Source organism: Malaclemys terrapin, chromosome 2, assembly GCF_027887155.1.
Source record: "Malaclemys terrapin pileata isolate rMalTer1 chromosome 2, rMalTer1.hap1, whole genome shotgun sequence".
NCBI classification, from domain to species: Eukaryota; Metazoa; Chordata; order Testudines; family Emydidae; genus Malaclemys; species Malaclemys terrapin.
Window position 1 is genome coordinate 152,232,333 of NC_071506.1, and position 19,165 is coordinate 152,251,497.

Genomic DNA, 19,165 nt, shown 5'->3' on the forward strand with positions numbered 1-19,165 from the left:
CTGAGGACCAGTACTATATCCAATTATGAAATGTCTAAATTAAATAGCATGGCTATTGAAAGGAAAAGACTTGTAGATCAGGACTGTTCAGAGCTATTTATTTTACTTATAATTAGGGCTGTCAAACGATTAAAAAAATGTCCCCTGAAAGTAAGAACAGGCGTTCACATGGTACTGTTGTAGCTGGCGTTGCAAGATATTTACGTGCCAGAGGCGCTAAAGATTCATATGTCCCTTTATGCTTCAACCACCATTCTAAAGGCCATGCATCCATGCTGATGATGGGTTCTGCTCGATAACAATCCAAAGCAGTGCAGACCAACGTATGTTCATTTTCATCATCTGAGTCAGATGCCACCAGCAGGAGGTTGATTTTCTTTTTTGGTGGTTCGGGTTCTGTAGTTTCCACATCAGAGTGTTGCTCTTTTAAGACTTCTGAAAGCATGCTCTGCACCCCATCCCAATCAGATTTTGGAAGGCACTTCAGATTCTTCCATCTTGGGTCGAGTGCTGTAGCTATCTTCAGAAATCTCACATTGGTACCTTTTTTGAGTTTTGTAAAATCTGCAGTGAAAGTGTTCTTAAAATGACCAACATGTGCTAGGTCATCATCTGAGACTGCTATAACATGAAATATATGGCAGAATGCGGGTAAAACACAAAGCAGCGTACATACAATTCTCCCCCAAGGAGTTCAGTCACAAATTTAATTAATGCATTATTTTTTTAACGTGCGTCATCAGCATGGAAGCATGTCCTCTGGAATGGTGGCCAAAGCATGAAGTGGCATATGAATGTTTAGCATATCTGGCATGTAAATATCTTGCAATGCCGGCTACAAAAGTGCCATGCGAATGCCTGTTCTCACTTTCAGGTGACGTAAATAAGAAGCAGGCAGCATTATCTCCTGTAAATATAAATAAACTTTTCTCTTAGCGATTGGCTGAACAAGAAGTAGGACTGAGTGGACTAGTAGGCTCTAAACTTTTACATTGTTTTGTTTGAGTGCAGTTATGTAACAAAAATCTACATTTATAAATTGCACTTTCACGATAAAGAGATTGCACTATGGTACTTGTATGAGGTGAGTTGAAAAATACTATTTCTTTTGTTTATCATTTACCAACACAAAAGAACTCTAGAAAAAGCACTCCAACTCTTTTATCATTAAAAAAAGCTGCTTTGATGAAAGTATATGTAAGAATTTGCTTAAAATACTAACATTGGTCCACAACAGAGAGGTTTCAACACAAAAAGATGCTATTCCTCAAATATTGTTTTCTTTTCCCCTAGGGTGGGCCAGTTTTAATGGTTGTAAGCATTAGTATATTCAGAGTTCAGATAGCACCATTTAATAAAGTACTGAATCCTACAGATCATAGTTCTCAAATGTTCCACATATCTCATTACCTATGGGGAGTGAACATCATTGGCATCGCTGCTGATCAAAATGTGTCCTACTTGTGACCTGAATTTAATAGGAAAAATTGTTACTGAGTACATTTCAGTTTTATGCATTCATTATCTTTATTAACCATTAAAACTGGTTTCCTGAGAGTAACCACATCTGCCAAAAGAGACTGAGATAGGAGCCTGATCCTTTACTGCTAAGTAGTCTTTTTGGACTTAACCTGAGCATACACTCAATACAAATTACCATTGATTGTAGGTAATAATTTTGCCTTCATTTTTCCAAAACTTTTTCAAGCCAAGGACAAAAGTTGATCCAAACTGTTAAAAAAAAAATTACAAAACATTGTGCGTTGTTAACAGGATTCATCCATTCAGAGCCTTTACAGCTTTGACAGTAGTGATACGCTTGGACTGGGGAGAAGTGTAATTAATTAGAGGGAGATTGGATTTGGAGATGTTGCTCTTTTCTTCTAGTTGGCAGTAAGTTTCATTAACTTTAATGTAAAAAGAAAATTCCTGACACTGAGAGGAAAGGTGCTGCCAGAGCATTAGTGTTAAAGAAATATGGATAATATAGTGACCATAATGTAAAATGCTGGTGAAATCCAGAGGACTTTCCTTAGGACTGCTTTTGTCAGGTATGGTGAAGGAGAACTCCCGCATGGATGCACAATGGTGGGACTGATTAGGAAGAGAGAGTATAAAGATTGCTTTAGAAAACTTACTGTTTATAGTGAGTAAATTAATAACCATGAGTTTTGGTCAAAGAATGTTAACAGTTCATGTGGGTGAGGGCAGAGTATATTTCTGAGTGGTGATTATATGCCTTGTTCCTTGCTAACTAAGCAATTCTATTAAAGTGTTAAAAGAAAACAGATGTTTGTCTCATCTCCCGCTGATTGATTTATGCCACAAATCCAAATTTATTCCATTTGCTTTGTCATAGTCAGCTGACACAAATTACTCTTAATATCTTAATACAGTATACCTAATTATTGCATTGGGAGCTCCAAATAGCATAGGAGAAAATACTTAGACTACATAATCAGCCTTCTAAACGGACAGATACATCACTAAGAATGTGCAGTCTGAGTTAAGTGGTGTTTAAAACTTGATGTTTCTACTTAGCATTAAATGATTCCTACATACCACAATCAATGCTGTTCACAAATCTGTAGTACTTTATTATAGTAAATAATACTATCGCACCACCTTATGATAGAAGTCTTAGAAATTTTTGCCAGTCAGAGTTAACATTACATAATTAAAATGATTAATGATAACCCTTAATTCTAGAAATATACATTAAAATCAGTGTGCTTTTTCAAAGTAATTTGTTATTTTTATTTTACATATTGAAATTTAAACTTTTTGGGGGGGACTGGAAGCCATTTTTGTTATCTGTAACTGAATAACGTGTAAAACTGATTTTCATGCGATGTCAAACTTGTCTGCATCTGTAAGCTTTTGGCGTTAAGAAATTGCAGCGGTAATATTTTAAATATCTAGTTTTATTTATGCAAAGGGGGCTTTGAGAAAGTGTGCTTTTGAGGATCTCTTCTACTTGTATAACTTCGCAAACTTGCTTTCATTTGTTCAAGTTTTGTAACTATTGCTAATAGCCCAGAAAGAAATGTTCTTAGGCCTCTTAGTTTTTTAGTTGTAATATTTATCAAACTCTGTAAAGTTCCTAAGTGATAAATTCTAAGTAACAACTAGTAAGTCACTTCTCTGTTGAGCTCTGGATTTTGACTTTTTGTAAAGACTGCAATAATAAATATATTAGTTGTTTTGATTTATAGAGCTATAGGAATGTAACTTTCAGCTCTACTGACTTGAGTAATAGGTCCTAAATGACATCTTCTAGTCCACAAAGCCTGCAGAGGCTCAAGGCAGATGTGATTATGCTCATTGGAAAATTAGGAAGGCTTGAAGCTGTGTAATTACTAACTCTTTGTTTATGTATTTATAATCCTCCAGTTGCCACATCATGTTCTGCTTTGTCATGGCTGTAATTTTGAGTGGGGTGTGTATGTGTACACATATATCAATAATGTGTTCACGTGATTAAAAACATTCCAGCACAATTCGTAGAGATTTTTAAATCAGTAACATGAGATCAACTGACCTTTCTGAGAAGAACTTGATGGGTCTTTGCTTGAGCAGATGTCTACATACAAACTGAGGGCATGAGACCATTAGTCATTTCCAGAGAATGCGTTGCTACTAAATCTCCTGGCCAGAGTTTGTGACCGTGATGGGTTGAAGCATCTGTTCTTACAGCTATGTGATAGCTTGTGCATTTGCTTGTCACAATTTTAGAAATGATGCAGCAGTTTGCCAGAAGGATGAGGAGAAGAAAAAAATAGCAGTTAAAAACAATGGTTTATTTTTGTTAGTTTTAGACATCTAGTAGCATACACAAAAAAAGTAACACTTCTATAAAGATACTGACGTGAAAGGATTCATAGGATCATTCTTGTACAGGCATATATAACTCTATTATAAAAACCTAGTGGTCATTTCAGGCTCAATCCTGCAAACTGCTGAACACCGTAGCCACAGTCAAATAAAGTGATTTAAATACATGCTTAACTTTAAGCAGTTAAGTAGTTCCATTGAATTCAGATGGAACTACTCACATGCTTTAAGTTAAACATGTTTAAGGTGTTGCTGAACTCTTAAACCCTGTTCAAGTTCTGATAAGGAAGGGTACTGAGAGCAGGGAGGTGGGTTCTGTTTCACAGGGGAGTACTAGACCAGGGACAGATGGCAAGATTGAGTAAATAAAGGGGGTGGGGGGAAGAGACCTTTCCACTCAGATGTTCCTAAATCTCCTCTTCTCCTGGAATCCTACATTGAGAGCCCAACAAGTCAAGTAGTTGGTAGAATCTTTAGTTATTTGTATGTTTAAAAAATACCATTATATTTAATTATTATTTTAAAATAAGGGATCTAGAATTATGGAGGGCTGCATTAAAAGAAAATGGTTTATGAATCAGCTGACAACAGAGGCAATACTGGTGATGCTTCACTAAGAGGGACAAGAGGCTAGTAAAATGAGAATCTGGTGTGCAACAGTGTTCAGTGTTGAGCTATGATGGGACTGTGAATATTGGTAGTTGTATGAAGAGTTGGCACAAATGGAGGGAGTTGACAGGAATTCTCTGCGATAAGACTATGTCAAGTAAACTAAAGAGCAAAGTGTACAAGACCTTGATTAGGCCAGCCATGATGTATAGGTAGGAATGCTGGCCATCGAGAAAGAAAGAACCACTACTACTTCACATTGCCAAAATGAGGATGCACAGGTGGATGCTGGGTAAGACGAGAGCTAATTGGCTATGAATTGAAACAATACAAGTCATGATGCAGGTGGCCCCCATCACTCAAAAGCTGAAGGAGTATTGACTGAGATGGTTGTGTTATGTGAGACAACGAGACGCAGGGCATTGTGGTCAGAGGGCATTAGATATAGTAGTTACAGGACTAAGACCACAAGGAAGACCCAGAAAAAGGTTGTCCAGGATGCTGAAAGAGAACATGAAGAAGGTGGGTATCACCTGGAAAACTCGCGCAACAGGAATTCTTGGAGACAAAGAACAAGAGCCACTGACCCCGACTAACAGGACAAGATGAAGGCAAAGAAGAAGAATTATTTTTAAATGTTTTAGACCAAAAGATAAAGAAAACTGGGTGTTTCAATAAAAGATAAGAAACAGTTGAAGTACTTAGTGTTGCTATTTAAATTATCACTACATTTCTGAGTTAACAAACCATCAAAATGAATTGATATAGTTCAGGGGTTCTCAAAGTTCATTGCACCGTGACCCCCCTTTTGACAACAAAAATTACTACTTGACCCCGGGAGGAGGAGGGGGCGAAGCCTGAGCCCCAGTGCCTTGGGCTGAATTCCTCAGGCTTCAGCCCCAGGCTTTGGGGGTCAGGCTTTGGTCCTAGGCCCCAGAAAGTCTATCGCCAGCCTTGGTGACCCTATTAAAACAGGGTCGCAACCCACTTTGGAGTCCCAACCCACAGTTTGAGAACCACTGATACAGTTCATATCTTTCTTACAGCTACTGTTTCTGCTTGCGAATTCAATAAGACAGCCTTGCATTGGTTTATATTTGGAAGGTTATCTTTGCAAATATAGGAATTAAAATGTTTTTAATTAAAGTGTACATTTTGCAGAAAACAAAGGGGAAAAAGTACAAGTTCACTAAAACCATGCTGTAAGGCAGGGATCGGCAGTCTTTTGCACGTGGCCCATCAGAGAAATCCGCTGGCAGGCCAGACCAGTTTCTTTACCTGCAGTGTCCACAGGTTCGGCCAATTGCAGCTCCCACTGGCCGCAGTTCACCGTTCCAGGCCAATGGGGGCTGCAGGAAGCAGCGTGGGCCGAGGGATGTGCTGGCCGCTGCTTCCCGCAGCCCCCATTGGCCTGAAATGGCGAACCGTGGCCAGTGGGGGCTGCGATCGGACGAACCTGCGGCCGCTGCAGGTAAACAAACCGTCCTGTCCCGCCAGCGGATTTCCCTGACGGGTCGCGTGCCAAAGACTGCCAATCCCTGCTGTAAGGTGTGATTTCACTGAGGGGTCATCCCACACGCACTCCGGAACAATGTCTCGTCCGGAGAGGATTGTAGCATAGTCGTAATAAATGTTGCACTTCATTATTTCTGCGTTAATGCTTACAGAATCTCGGATGGAAAAATCTTTTGTATGTGTAAAGTGTTGTATCAACATTAAGTATGTGAAAGCCCATGCTGTGATGGTATGGGTATCTTCCGTAATATGTAAAAAAGCCAAACTGAGAATTTAAAAATTGGATGGTAACAGACTACGAATCCCAGTGATGATTGACCCTGGTGATATTCTATGCGAAAAGATCTCTTAACCATATAGCTGTTTCCATCAATTCACACTGAGTGAATAGACATTCTAGGCTTCAGAGTGACACATCATGACAGACCTGGAATCTTACTCAAGCCTCACAGCACCCCTGTGAGGAAGATACATTATATTATTATGCCCTTTTTACAGATGGGCAAACTGAAGCACAAAGAGGTTGCCCGAGGTGACTTGCCACGGTCACACTGCACATCAGTTGCAGTTCCAAAACTATATTCCAAAAGTCCTGCCTTAACCACTGAGCCACACATGTCAACCAATGTTTTTATTGGATTTTACGAAGTCAAACATAAGGAGACAAGTAAGCTGAAAAGGTGAGACCGTACAATGAGTGTAGAAATAACATAAATCTAGACTTAAAAGTACTATATTTAGTCTGATTCTTGCTTGGATTTAAATATTAAGTAATGATGATGTACAGAGCATACCATCCTTTTTGTTACTCCTCAAATCAGATGAATTGTCTGCAAAATAATCAGAGATCATTAACATTATGTAGGAGAGTTCTTCTAGTGGCATGCTGCTTTCATGTCTATTAGTTCCTGGTAGTGTGTTCACTTTTTTTTTTTTTAATTGGTATCGTATTTTGGGGTGGAAAATACTAGGTAACTTTTAAATGTTTGATTAGTCATTTAAGTAGCACATTTAGGTAGTGCTTTAAATACATAGATACATACAAATGCATCCCCTTCCTTAACCAGAGTCAAGGCAAGTAACAATAATCCTGGGAACTGAGCCTGGACAGCTGGGTGGAGCAACCTAAATGAGTTAAAACATTTGATTTTTTTTTTTTTTTTAGTTGATTTAAATCAGGTCAAGACTTTGTAAAACTAATTTGAAAAACTGCTGTTGCAACTTCAGATTAAAATGTATAATGAACTAAATTATAAATGTCTGTTTTTAAATGCCACAACAGAAAGAGTATGTTACATTTTACAAAACCACTGCAGTCAAAAAACAAAATATTGAAAGTTAAGATCCTGATGATGCAAACACATAAGTAGGTACATAACTCAAATAATCTAATTGATTTCAGTGAGACTACACTCTGGTGTACAGAGATTATTGGTGAAGAGAGTTGAATATGAAAGACTCATAAAGGATTCAGAAATTAGGAAGTGGTTTTAAGGAGGAGGAAGCTTGGGGAAGAGACATTGGAAGGCTGTTCCAAGTGTCTGAGGCACCTGAGTGACGGTACAAACCCATAACTTGGAGAAGGGAACAGTAAGAAGAGAGAAGCAGAGGGACAAGGGAGAAATGAGAACCAAGATACAGGTGGGGACAAGATGTGCAAGGCTTTGAACCTGAGCATGAGGAGCTAGAATTTGACATGGTTGAAATGGGAAGTCACTGAAGAGAATGAAAGGGGATTGATAAGATTGGAGTGTCAATGGAAAAAAATTACTTTTAGTAGCTGTATTTTGGGTTAGGATTGGGATTTTTCTTTTCTTTTTTGGGGTTTTAGTTTTTTTTTGTTTTTGTGATGGTGGTTGTTTTTAATATATACTGAATTTCCCCCCCAAAAATAAAGGGAGAACAAAACAGTAAAGGAATGGGAGAGGGGGCGGAAAAGGAGAGCGACATTGTCATTTCCATTTGCTAGGAATTAATCAAAGATTTCTAAAAATTCAGACCAAATTTTTTTCAAATTTGTCTGGGGTCCCCCTTCTCCATAAGGAGGTAAGGTAAGCCAAGTTGTTGTGCTAAGCTTCTATGCCTGGAGCCAATCTACTCTTCTATCTAATCCAGGGGCGGGCAAACTTTTTGGCCTGAGGGCCGCATCGGATTTTGGAAATTTTATGGAGGGCCAGTTAGGGGAGGGGGTCATGGCCTGGCCCCAACTCCCTATGCGCCCCCCCCCCCAGGACTCCTGCACCATCCAACACCACCAACCCCCCCCCCCCCCCGTTCCCTGACTGCCCTCCCGGGACCCCTGCACCATCCAACCCCCCCGTTCCCTGACTGCCCCTGGAATCCCCACCTCTGACTGCCCCCCGATCCGACCCCTCCTCTCATTCCTGACCAGGGCCGGCTTTAGGCCAATTCGCCTGATACCCCGGAATCGGGCCCTGCACACTCACCCTGCTCCCCTGGCTGGAGCTCCGGCGGCGCGCAGCCAGCCCCGCAGCCTCGCTCTCTCCCCTGTTCCCTACCCTCTGACTACCCTGACCCCTCTCCACACCCCCACCCCCTGACCACCACCCTGAACTCCCCTGCCCTCTATCCAACCCCCCTGCTCCCTGCCCCCTTACCGTGCTGCCTGGAGCACTGGTGGCTGGCCCGCCTGGAGCCAGCCACGTCGTTGCCACTGCGCAGCACAGAGCACCAGGTCAGACCAGGCTCTGCAACTGCGCTGCTCCAGGAGCTCACAGCCTGCCACCCAGAGCATTGTTCTGGTGGCGGGGCGAGCTGAGGCTGCAGGGGAGGGTGAACAGCAGGGCAGGGGCCGGGGATGAGCCTCCCAGGCCAGGAGCTCAGGGGTCGGTCAGGAGGGGCCCGCAGGCCGTACTTTGCCCACCTCTGAGCTAATCACTGTGTCATTTGGCTACAAGCACTGTTCTAGAGACCGAAGGTTTCCATGCATTGGATATATCCCAAAACACAGTTCTGGAAAATAATTTTTAAGGAAGTATCCATTATCATATTAATCTTTCTGCCAGCTTCAAGCCAGAAGGGTTGTATCTTGATTAAAGTGGGAGGAAAAGAAGTGAGACAGTGGGAAGATAGAAAGGAAAAGTTTGCACTAATCAAGATGTGAGATTAACAGTGTGGATGTGGGTTTCAGCAGTGGTTAGTGAAGTAAGGGTGAATTTTGGTGATAATAAAGAGGAAGAATTAACAGGAATTAACAAAAAAAAATTGAATATGGTTGGAGAGGGAACAGAGGTCAGTGTCAGACACATTGAAGTCAAATTTCCCACAAACAACTTTTGTGCTCTCTCCCATGTTTCTCCTTACTCACAGAAGTTCTTATAACAATCTACAAAAATGTTCTCCTTCAAAGCTCTCCTTAAAATCCATCTCTGTTGCGATACCTGCAAAACATTTGACACTGGCTAAGCAGTTGATAAGCAGTGATCACAGCATGTTACATTTACTATAATTATCTGTTACCTGGTGCTTCCCACGTCTGTTACAGTCACCTGCTCTCCCATTTTATACTTCAGTTGTAAGCTCTTGGGGACTGGCACCTCTAGATGCGACTGCAATACAAATCAAAATTGAAATTGCGAATCTGGGTAACAGGAAGGTTACTGTCCTTGTCAACACTAACAGAAGGGTATTGATGGACAGGGAGTAGAGGAAAATAAATTCAGTTTTGGGGAGATTGTTCTCATCACAGCTCTGTGCAGTGGATCCTTGTCTGGGTGACCAGTAGAAAAGGGGTTTTTGACCCTTAAGGTCTCTCCTTACATCAGGTAGTAGAAGGGGAAGAGGGAGAAAATTTAGAGGGATGGAGCAGGGAAGAACAGGAAATAGATGGACCAAGGGAAAAGGGCACACCCTTCTTGCTGACCGGAAGAGTGGAGGGGTATATATACCCCATGCTGTCCTAGAGAAGCTCTTTTGTACCTGTATCAGGCTGGCAGCACCTACTTTCCCACCATGAAGTTTGCACAAAGATAAGGTTTCCTCATGATTCACTGTGAGCATTATGCTAGTCACCCCATTTTCCTTGGGAAGGAATTTTTCTCTCACTGCCAAATTGGTTGAGATGGGGTGGGGGTTTTCACCTGTCACATAGCAGGTTTGGGACCTGGTTGGTGGGGCAGGGGGATTAGGTTATAACGTTGCAACTTGATACATAAAACTCACAGCAGTTGTCCCATGCATGCACTTGTTACTGAAGGGATACACTTATCAGATAAAATGGATTGGTAAATGAATCGAAGGAAAGCATCCCCCAAGGAAGCCAGCCCCTTTTTACCCTTTTATAGCCTCTTTTTACCTCATATGAGGGGAAGGCGATGGGATCCCAGGAACAGGATGGCTGAGACCAGGTCAGGGATTATGTAGAAATGATTAAGGAATTGATGATGACCTGCACTGTAAAATGTATTGCTAGGTACTCCAACTTATTTTAACTGAGTAAAGTTGTGGCATAATTAAACCACATCCGTTGACTCTTGTCTGTCTTCTGGACAATGAGTGGGAGCAAAACATGCAAGCAGAAATAAATGTCTGACACAATTGGAGATGGAGTTGTGGGGTTGAGAATTCTATTTGAGAGCCATTGGCATAACTGTATCAGAGCAAATTAAGGCACCTAAAGAGAGAAGTTAGAGGGAGAAGTGGAAGGTTGTAATAAGTGTTGAGGGATGCTAGCCTACAGAAGAAAAAGATGAGCATTTACCAAAGAGACACTGAGAGAATGGTCAGCAGAGTAAGAAGAATACATGGAAGGCGCTTTTCAGGATCAAAGTTACAAAAGCATGCTAGTAGGCACAGGGAAAAGAGGAAGAAGGCATAGAGCAGATTATAAAGATAAATGGCGGGGGAGGGGAATGAGAGGTGTTTTGATGATGCAGAAGGGGATGGGTTCTGTGGAAAAAGTACTTAAAGGCAAATAATAGAAGAGAGACATTGCATTTGGACATTACAGTGGAAAAGGGAAGAGAGAAGTTCTTGCTGAAGAGTGTCCAATTGGCTTTTGGGGGAAAAAAACCAATAGATGGATCTGTCTCCCATGAGGGTTTTCATAGAGTGTTGACAAAGAATTGAGAGGCACAAATGGTACTCAGGCAATCAGTCAAGAGTATAATGCCAAAGTATTTTGCCCTCTAGTTTAAGACCTTGAAACAACGTTGAACTTGTTTGGTTGAAGGCTTACAAAGTCTTTGTTTCAATATTTCAATTTTTCTGCATCTTTTAGATATGGACATAATCAGTGATAGTCTCCATTGGATTATTAGAACATTTCCAAAGGTGTTTCAACCAAGGCTCTGCATTGTCATGCACAATACTGTAATTTGTTTGCAAATAATGTAATTGCACACACTGCCCCACAAATGGGATATTAAATCAAATATTCTTAACATGCAAAAATGATTTGTGCAAATTTAGAAGCCTTTTAAAAATGTGGCCCTTAAAGATTCTCAGGCTTTGTGAAATGCAGTTTTGTGACTTGGGAAATAAACTCAAATCAAGAAATACCATGTTAAGGGATGTTCCAAAAACATGATGGCTAGAAGTACTTGAGTTCACATGTACTGTTTGAATTTATTAATGTAATTGTGAAGATGCTTGTGAACTCCACGTTAACAATATGTTGTATGGCACCATATGGTGATCAGCACCACACATCATACATCACCTTAGGTATCTGCAACACTGATTCTCAAAACAGTGCTTTCCCTGAATTGAATACCTTGTATTTTTTCAATGTCAGAAAAAGTTTGATGGTTAAAATCAAAATTAGGAAAAATGTGTTTCTGGAATATGCGTACTCATGCTTCTGTATGCTTCTAATGTCTTTTGGGGGAAGGGTGATGTTGACATAACATTGCCTGCTCTCCCTGCACAACAGTGTAGGTTGAAGAAGTACAAGAGAGGAGGCAGCATTTTCAGTGGTTTCAGTAGAGATGTTCAGGCAATTTTTTTTTACAGTCACAGTTTGTTTGCGATCAAGAGGGGGAAACCTAGGAAACACATCTGAAAATCAGGACTGTCCCAAGTAAAATAAGAGAGTGCTGGTGCTGTAGGAAGGACAGGGATATGTGTATCTATTGTGATTTCCTATGGGTGAGTGCTGAAGGAAATTGCTAAGTGTTTTTAGCAAGTACACATTGGTGCATACTGTACACAAGGTGCAGTTACATTAGATGCGTACAGTTTCAGATAAAACAATGATAAATACTGCATCTAGTCTTCTTGTATCTATTTGTGTATATCTCTTTTTGTTCTCTTTAATATTCTTTCATGTTGTGATCTGTGGAAATAATTCTTAATGCAATTAAGACAGACACATTATTATTGTCAGCCTTCACAATTTGCTTGCTGTATTTTCTGGCTTATGGCCTATAATTCATATATAGTGTTGACTTTCTATTCTCTGAGCTATTGCTTCATTGTTAAAGCTGTGCAAAACTGGGGGTAATTCTTATGAAGATATTCCACAGTCCTCTCGTACTATTTTTACATCCCTAATATTTTTCATGGTTTTTGCAATGACTGAAGAACCCTATAATAATTTTTTTAAAAAGGGAGCAAAGTATATAAGATGTTTCTATAATCATGGTACTGTCCTCACCCGAGTGCTGAGAAGCCCACTTTCTTCCCTCTTATGGATACCAGCATTGCTGGTACTGGCAGAACCTGCCTTAGGCAGTGGCTCATGGGGGAAGACAACCAATCCCAAAACTGGTAACTCTCTTAGAAGGAGGCACCCTACATATCCCCCTCCTAAACAGCACTCATAGGGAGAATGTCGCAATCCTCATCCCCCAAACTGGCTGTCTTCTCCTTGCTGCCAAACTGATGGAGAGCTGCTGTATTTCTTAAAACCAAATTTTCAAAATAAATGTAATTAAAATTAAGTTTAGAACCTACTAATTACATTATTAGGTATTAGCACTATGGACAGGAAGCACCATAGATTGATTTAATTTAGCTCCAGGGGCCAATATTGTTAGTATGCGGAGGAGAAGAGAGAGGTTCCAAGTCTGCAATGGTCCTATAGTTATCCTAGCACTAATCCCTACAAGAACTGTGATATTAGAAATTTGCAGCTCTGTAAGGCTGCCCCCCAGTTACTTCCTCCACTTTCTGAAACACAAAGTAGTCCCCAATATATTCCAATAACTTATTGGAAATGTTGTGTTTTGCCATATTACTTTTCCAACAGATGTCTGGGTAGTTGAAGTCCCCCATTACTATATTTCTGTTATTTGTTCTGGAAATTCCTCCTCCACCTCCTGCTCCTGATTAGGTGGTCTTTAGTTAGACCTATACTATGACATAATCCATATTTTTTTACCCCTTTTATTTTTACGTGGAGACTTTGAACTGGTCTATTCTCACCTACTTCTGGACCTCAGACCAAGTACATATATTTTTAATATCTAAGACAACACCTCCTTTCTTTCCTGCTTGTCCATCGTAAACAAGGTATATCCCTTTATACCAGTATTTCAGTCATGAGACTTATTCCACCAAGTCTCTGTGATGCCAATTGTCATAATTTATCATATGGACGAATACTGTCAGTTCTTAATATGTATTCCCCATATTCCTTGCATTTGTGTATAGACATCTGAGATGCTGAGCAGATTCCCCCCACTGATTTCCCTCTTGTTTCTCCTATGATCCTATTATGGATGGGCCATTACCCAAAGTAAAACTATTTCCCCATGCTTATTCTCCCCCACCCCTCACCCCCTACAGTTCCTCACATCTTCTTGTCAATTGCTGGAAATGGGCCATTTTCATTACCACTACAAACAGTTCTTTTTCTCTCCTGCTGATAATAGCTCACCTTAACTGATCACTCTCCTTATAGTGTGTATGGTAACACCCATTGTTTCATGTTCTCTGTGTGTATATATATATCTTCCTACTGTATTTTCCACTGCATGCATCCAATGAAGTGGGCTGTAGCCCACGAAAGCTTATGCTCAAATAAATTTGTTAGTCTCTAAGGTGCCACAAGTACTCCTGTTTTTTGCGGATACAGACTAACATGGCTGCTACTCTGAAACCTATGATCCTATTGTAATTTTTCATGGTCTTCCCCCTCTCAATATCTAGTCCTCTGTTAAGATGGCCCCTTTTTATGCTTACCTGTGAGCTTTTGTCACATCCCCTTGGAACCTAGTTTAAAGCCCTCCTCACTAGGTTGGCAAGTCGATATGCAACTATTTTCTTCCCCTTCTTGGTCAGGTAGACGCCCATCTTTTCCCAGCATACCTTCCTCCTGGAACGGCATGCCATGGTTGAGAAAGCTGAAGTCCTCCCATCGACACCATCCACGCAGCCATCCATTCATCTCCAGGATGTGCATGTTGCTGCCTGAGCCCTTACCATCAACCAGGAGGATGAGTGAGAAGACAACCTACTCCTCTGACCCCCTTCACTCTTGCTTCCTGCGTCCTGTAGTCACCACTGATCTGCTTGGGGTCAGACCTGGCAGTATCATTAGTGCCCGTGTAGATGAACAGCATGGTAACAGGGACGGCTGAACCTTGGCAACTTTTCCATAACATCTCAGATGTGTGCTACAGGCATGCAGCGCACATCTAAAGACATCATATCATGTTGGCACATGGAAGCCTCCATCCTCCTCAGACGGGAGTCCCCCAACGACCAGCACCCTATCTCTCCCTCTGAAAAGAATGGTAGAATGCAGAAAGCACAGCTTGCTATTCGACTGCTATTTTCTATTTAATTCTGACAAATTGTGAGTGGGCTCAGAGCCACAATATCTTGTGAGGCTGCAACTGTATACCATATATTAATATTTATAAAGCTTAATAGCACCGTAATTTCTCTCTTAAATTAATTTTGTTGTTTATTGTTGGAGGTTAATTACTAATGTAGATAAGTGCTTATATAACAGTACTGAATACTGTTTTCAAAATTGTCTCTATATTTTTTAATTATTTTGTTGCATATTTTTAAATATCTACAGTACTTCACAAGGGTACAAATAAGCTTAAATTAATGCTTGCAAAACACTTTGAAGTCTTATTGTATTTATAGTTTGTCACTTTATTCAAATTTTATACTGATACAAGACAATCTCATATTATAAAATATAATGACAACAATATGCAATTAAGAGTGAATATTAGCTCATCACTAACTCCCTAACACACTGACTAAAGAGTAATTTTAAAAAATAGACACATTTTAATTAGGCATATGAGGTTTTACACAGAGAATGAGACCAAAGCAGCTTGTTATTTACCCAGCTTTCAGCTTAACAAAGTCAATGAATACAGGAAAAAGTTTTCAAGTTTTAAACCCACTGACACTAATAAAAAAGGCTAAACAAGTTAATACAGTGAAATTTTCAGCAAGAACCACATTCATTTTAAAATTTCTTAATGATTTGAAATTTTTAACAGTAAAGCGGTTTCTTTAGAATCCATTTTGAAATAATTTAAAAATATTCTATATTAGTATACCAACCCAAATAAATTGGTCAGATGTTTTGGGGTCAGTTTTGAGTATATTTGCCTTCCAAGTTCGTGCTAGTTGAATTTTAAATAGCAAAAATTGAGTCAGTATAGCTCTTGCAATGAAATCTCACGATTTTTTATTACTCTGAATGGTATGAAAAACTGAAAATAAAGGTAGTTTGTCTTTGCTATCTAGCTAAGAAAATCTCCCCTTCCAACTGAATGGTAGAACAATCATCTGGAAAGAGGGGCCTGTATTTGACAGCCTATAGTATTATGCAGTGTTGCTGTAGCAGTGTCAGTCCCAGGATATTAGAGAGACTCACCTTGAGCCTATAATTTGTGTATTTAGCACTGTACCTGATAGTTTGGGGGATTTTCTTTCCCCCTTCCTCCTTTTATCTAGTTCTTTGGTTTCTCTTTAGTTTGACCCATCTGTGACCAAAAGAATTATTACTGCTAATATAAAAGTTTTTGTTGATTGTTGTTGGCAATCTCCTAGTAATGCATTAGACTTAATAGGTTGAGTGTCAAAGTAAAAGAACTGTAATACTGTATACAGGTTACTTCCATACAGTCTGATCAATGCTGTACTAACTGAGTAGTCACTGATACGGTTGCCAACTCCCTATCTCCTAATGTGGGACATGTAATTCAGATTCTGGATATATATGTGATGGCACTTCTGTTACATTAATGGGACATAATATTCATAGGCCAGTACCAGTTGTTCATTCTGTTTGCTACTGTTTCCCGTGTTCATGCACTCATCCAAGCTAAAATTAAAAGCAAACAGGCTATCACTTAAAATATTGTCTAGGTTGCTAGGACAAAAATTAGATCTATTTTGTGTTTTTTTTTTCCCCCTAACATCTTTCTGCAAGTTCTATATGGGTTCTAATTCTTCTAGATGGGTTCTTTTAAAAAAAAATTTTAAATAAAAATGGCCATAGGCCTGTTCTCTTGAGCAACCCTACAATAATAAATTAGGGTGCCTGCACAATAAACAAACAGAAAAATAAGAAAATAGATTTAAACCTCAACCCTTCAACAGATGGCTTTCGTTTTAGGATAGAAAAATAAATCTGATAAAGATTTCTCAAATTTGCAAAAAATTTCTCATTTGTATGGTAAAAATACCCACCAGAATATTATACAATAAATGAACCACATTAAATGGCACACAAGATGGCTTTAAATGTATGAAAAATGCCCTGATGTCCTTTTTAAAAGGAAACACCAATAACACAAACTTGGTGTTTACTTAGTTGTATAAGGCAGGTGTGGATCTGACTTTGAAATGAATGCTTCCAAAGGGCCAGCATCAATAAGCAATGATTCTAGCTGTGATTGTTTATAGGGACCTAGAAATATATTACACAGAACTGAGCTGTCATGTATTTTAGGTCTGTTTAACTATGTAGTTTCAATAAGAGAACGTATCGATAAAGAGTGTAAGATATTGCTATAAGCAAGAGTTTATTATTCAAACAAAAAGATTTGATTTTGGAAAACACAGTCAAGCTGTGGAAAGATTCTGAAGCTAAGGAACCTGCATGTGTTTGACGTCTGTACACAGTGATTTCCTAAATTGTAGTTCAGGCTTTTCATCACTGTGGCTAACTATTATTAATTGTTTGTATTCCAATATCATCTAAAAAACTCTGCCAGGATTGGGGTTCCATTGTGCACTGTAGAAACATAAAATAAGAGACAATAATACCTCCTCTACAAGTTTAAATCTAAATAGAGAAGGCAGAGAAAAGGTGTGGGGAAAGGATGTACCATACAGTTACAATAAATGGAGTGGTGGTTTGCAAACATGTTAGGAAAGAATGTCCAGAGAAAAAAACTGTAGAAAGTAGGCTGATGAAATAATTGCCAACTTGTAATCTTTAAATTGAGTGGTCTGTGCACAAGAGAATACTGTGGTTATATATTTAAATATGTATTTAATAATATAACAAATAATAGTCTTGACTTGCACCTCACTCCACAAGGAGACTTAATTAGATCATTGTGTAATTCATTAGCCAGAAAATATGGGATAATAAGAACTGTGGATTTCTATAGCAGTAGCTGTAGAATAAATGGAGGACATCAGTTTTCAAAATGGTCGGATTCTGTTTATTTTTTTTTCCAGAAATAATATGAAAGATTAATAATGTGAGCAAAATATTCCATAAAAGCAATGCCTTCTCAGTTTTACTTGTAACTAAAGATTTGTTTTTCTATACTCAGCTGGGAAGTCATCAATTCCAAACCTGACTACAGGCCCAAAATAAACCAATGTATTGTAGATGCATTGGTGAATTTATTTCTATTTCTTCAGGAAATGTCACACTTCAAAGAGAAAAACCCTGGCAAGGTAAGTTCAATAAAGTAAGCTCAATATCTTTATCCTGTTTTATCAGGAGGTATTCTGTCTCAGCAAACTATGATTGATAATATAGCAGGTAAATTTGCTAAAATGAAGACACTGAACTAGATTCAGTCAGGGTTTGTGCTAGCATCTTTCTGTATGGATTGTAAGGGAGACTCCATGTAGCAGAAAAGTTGCCCAGGGAAAAGATTTATGGCAGTAGAGCCCCTCCCCAGTTAGCTGCTGGACTCTTCTCCAGCCACTGTGTAACACCAGAATTAGGGCAGGATATGGCATGACCAATGTGGCTATGGGATGCACTGCTATGGAGCTCCTGGTGGAAATGCCATCTGTCTCCCTAGGGTAGAGACATCAGATCAGATCACAATAATAGCTTTAATAAAAACAGAAGAATCCTACATCATTTATAAATTTATGTATTATTTTTTAAAATAGCTTTAATTGATTTTCAGAAAGTTTTACTCAAGTATTACATAAATAGCATCTAATATTATGATATGAGAGGATCCTACCTATATCATAGTGCTATCATTTATCTGCTCATATAAATGTAGCATAATTTTTCCGAGACAGACTGAGGTGGAAAACACATGAGTGATAAAAGGCAAGCAAGAGTATAATACTCTTCTTCTATTCGCAGAGTACTGTTGTTTTTGGCCAAATCTGAACTGATCTTTTCTCAATTAAACCAAATATTAGTAGCATGAACAACATTGATAGTGGAACAGTCCATCATGGCAGCTATAGTGGACATTGTAGATTTTTGCTTGTCATCTTTGGGTATTTCACTATTTTTTTTCTTTTTTGCATTCAAACTTACTTGGACAAGTTACATTTTCTTCTTGAGATCATAACAAGAGTTTGCATTGAGATGTTTCCTGGAAAGAAGGCTCTCCGATGTAACAAAATGAATTTATATATTCCCAGTTGAAAAGTACATTAAGAAGAAGTTACGGCTGAGAGTATATATCAATAAAATAGGATAAATACATTATAGGGATGTTGTGATTATCCTAGAAACAAACATAAACCCAAGAAATTCAAAGTTAAGATTAAACTGAAAAAAACCCCAATCGTATGAGGTATGGAAATGCAGCTTTAATGCATCCAGACAACCAGATCTGCTGTCTACCGATGCCATGCAATAACCATATTGCACTGGGGGGTAGGGGCACTTATCTCTTGAGCACCTCTTTGTGGCTGAGTGTAGTATTTCAGTCCTTTTGCTGCTCCTGGCACCCCCTGTAGGCTGTCTGCATGTCTCTGCCAGTTTTCTTTGGCTTGGCCCTCCAGCCAGGTCACACAGTCAGACTGACCATCTTGCAATGAGTCCAACAAA

At 39.3% G+C, this 19,165-nt stretch overlaps 1 protein-coding gene and 1 long non-coding RNA gene across 13 annotated transcripts in view; one reads left to right on the top strand and one right to left on the bottom strand.

Annotated features, from left to right (window-relative positions):
* LOC128831479 (uncharacterized) overlaps positions 1 to 8,756 on the bottom strand; it is a 52,012-nt gene extending 43,256 nt beyond the window's left edge. For 6 of the 10 annotated variants that reach the window (XR_008443808.1, XR_008443804.1, XR_008443810.1 and 3 more), the window contains exons 1-2: positions 8,577 to 8,756; positions 3,542 to 3,719 (exon numbers count right to left, since the gene is read on the bottom strand). This is a non-coding gene — a long non-coding RNA (uncharacterized LOC128831479). Of the gene's footprint in view, positions 1 to 1,410; positions 1,469 to 3,541; positions 3,720 to 8,576 lie in introns of all 10 variants that reach the window. The other 4 variants (XR_008443809.1, XR_008443803.1, XR_008443802.1 and 1 more) reach the window with 2 other exon arrangements.
* Positions 1 to 19,165, top strand: part of RETREG1 (reticulophagy regulator 1) — a 136,897-nt gene that overhangs the window by 91,630 nt on the left and 26,102 nt on the right. For all 3 annotated transcript variants that reach the window (XM_054017906.1, XM_054017905.1, XM_054017907.1), the window contains one exon: positions 17,685 to 17,811. In XM_054017906.1, coding sequence (XP_053873881.1) covers positions 17,685 to 17,811 — 127 coding nt within the window. The remainder of the gene's footprint in view (positions 1 to 17,684; positions 17,812 to 19,165) is intronic.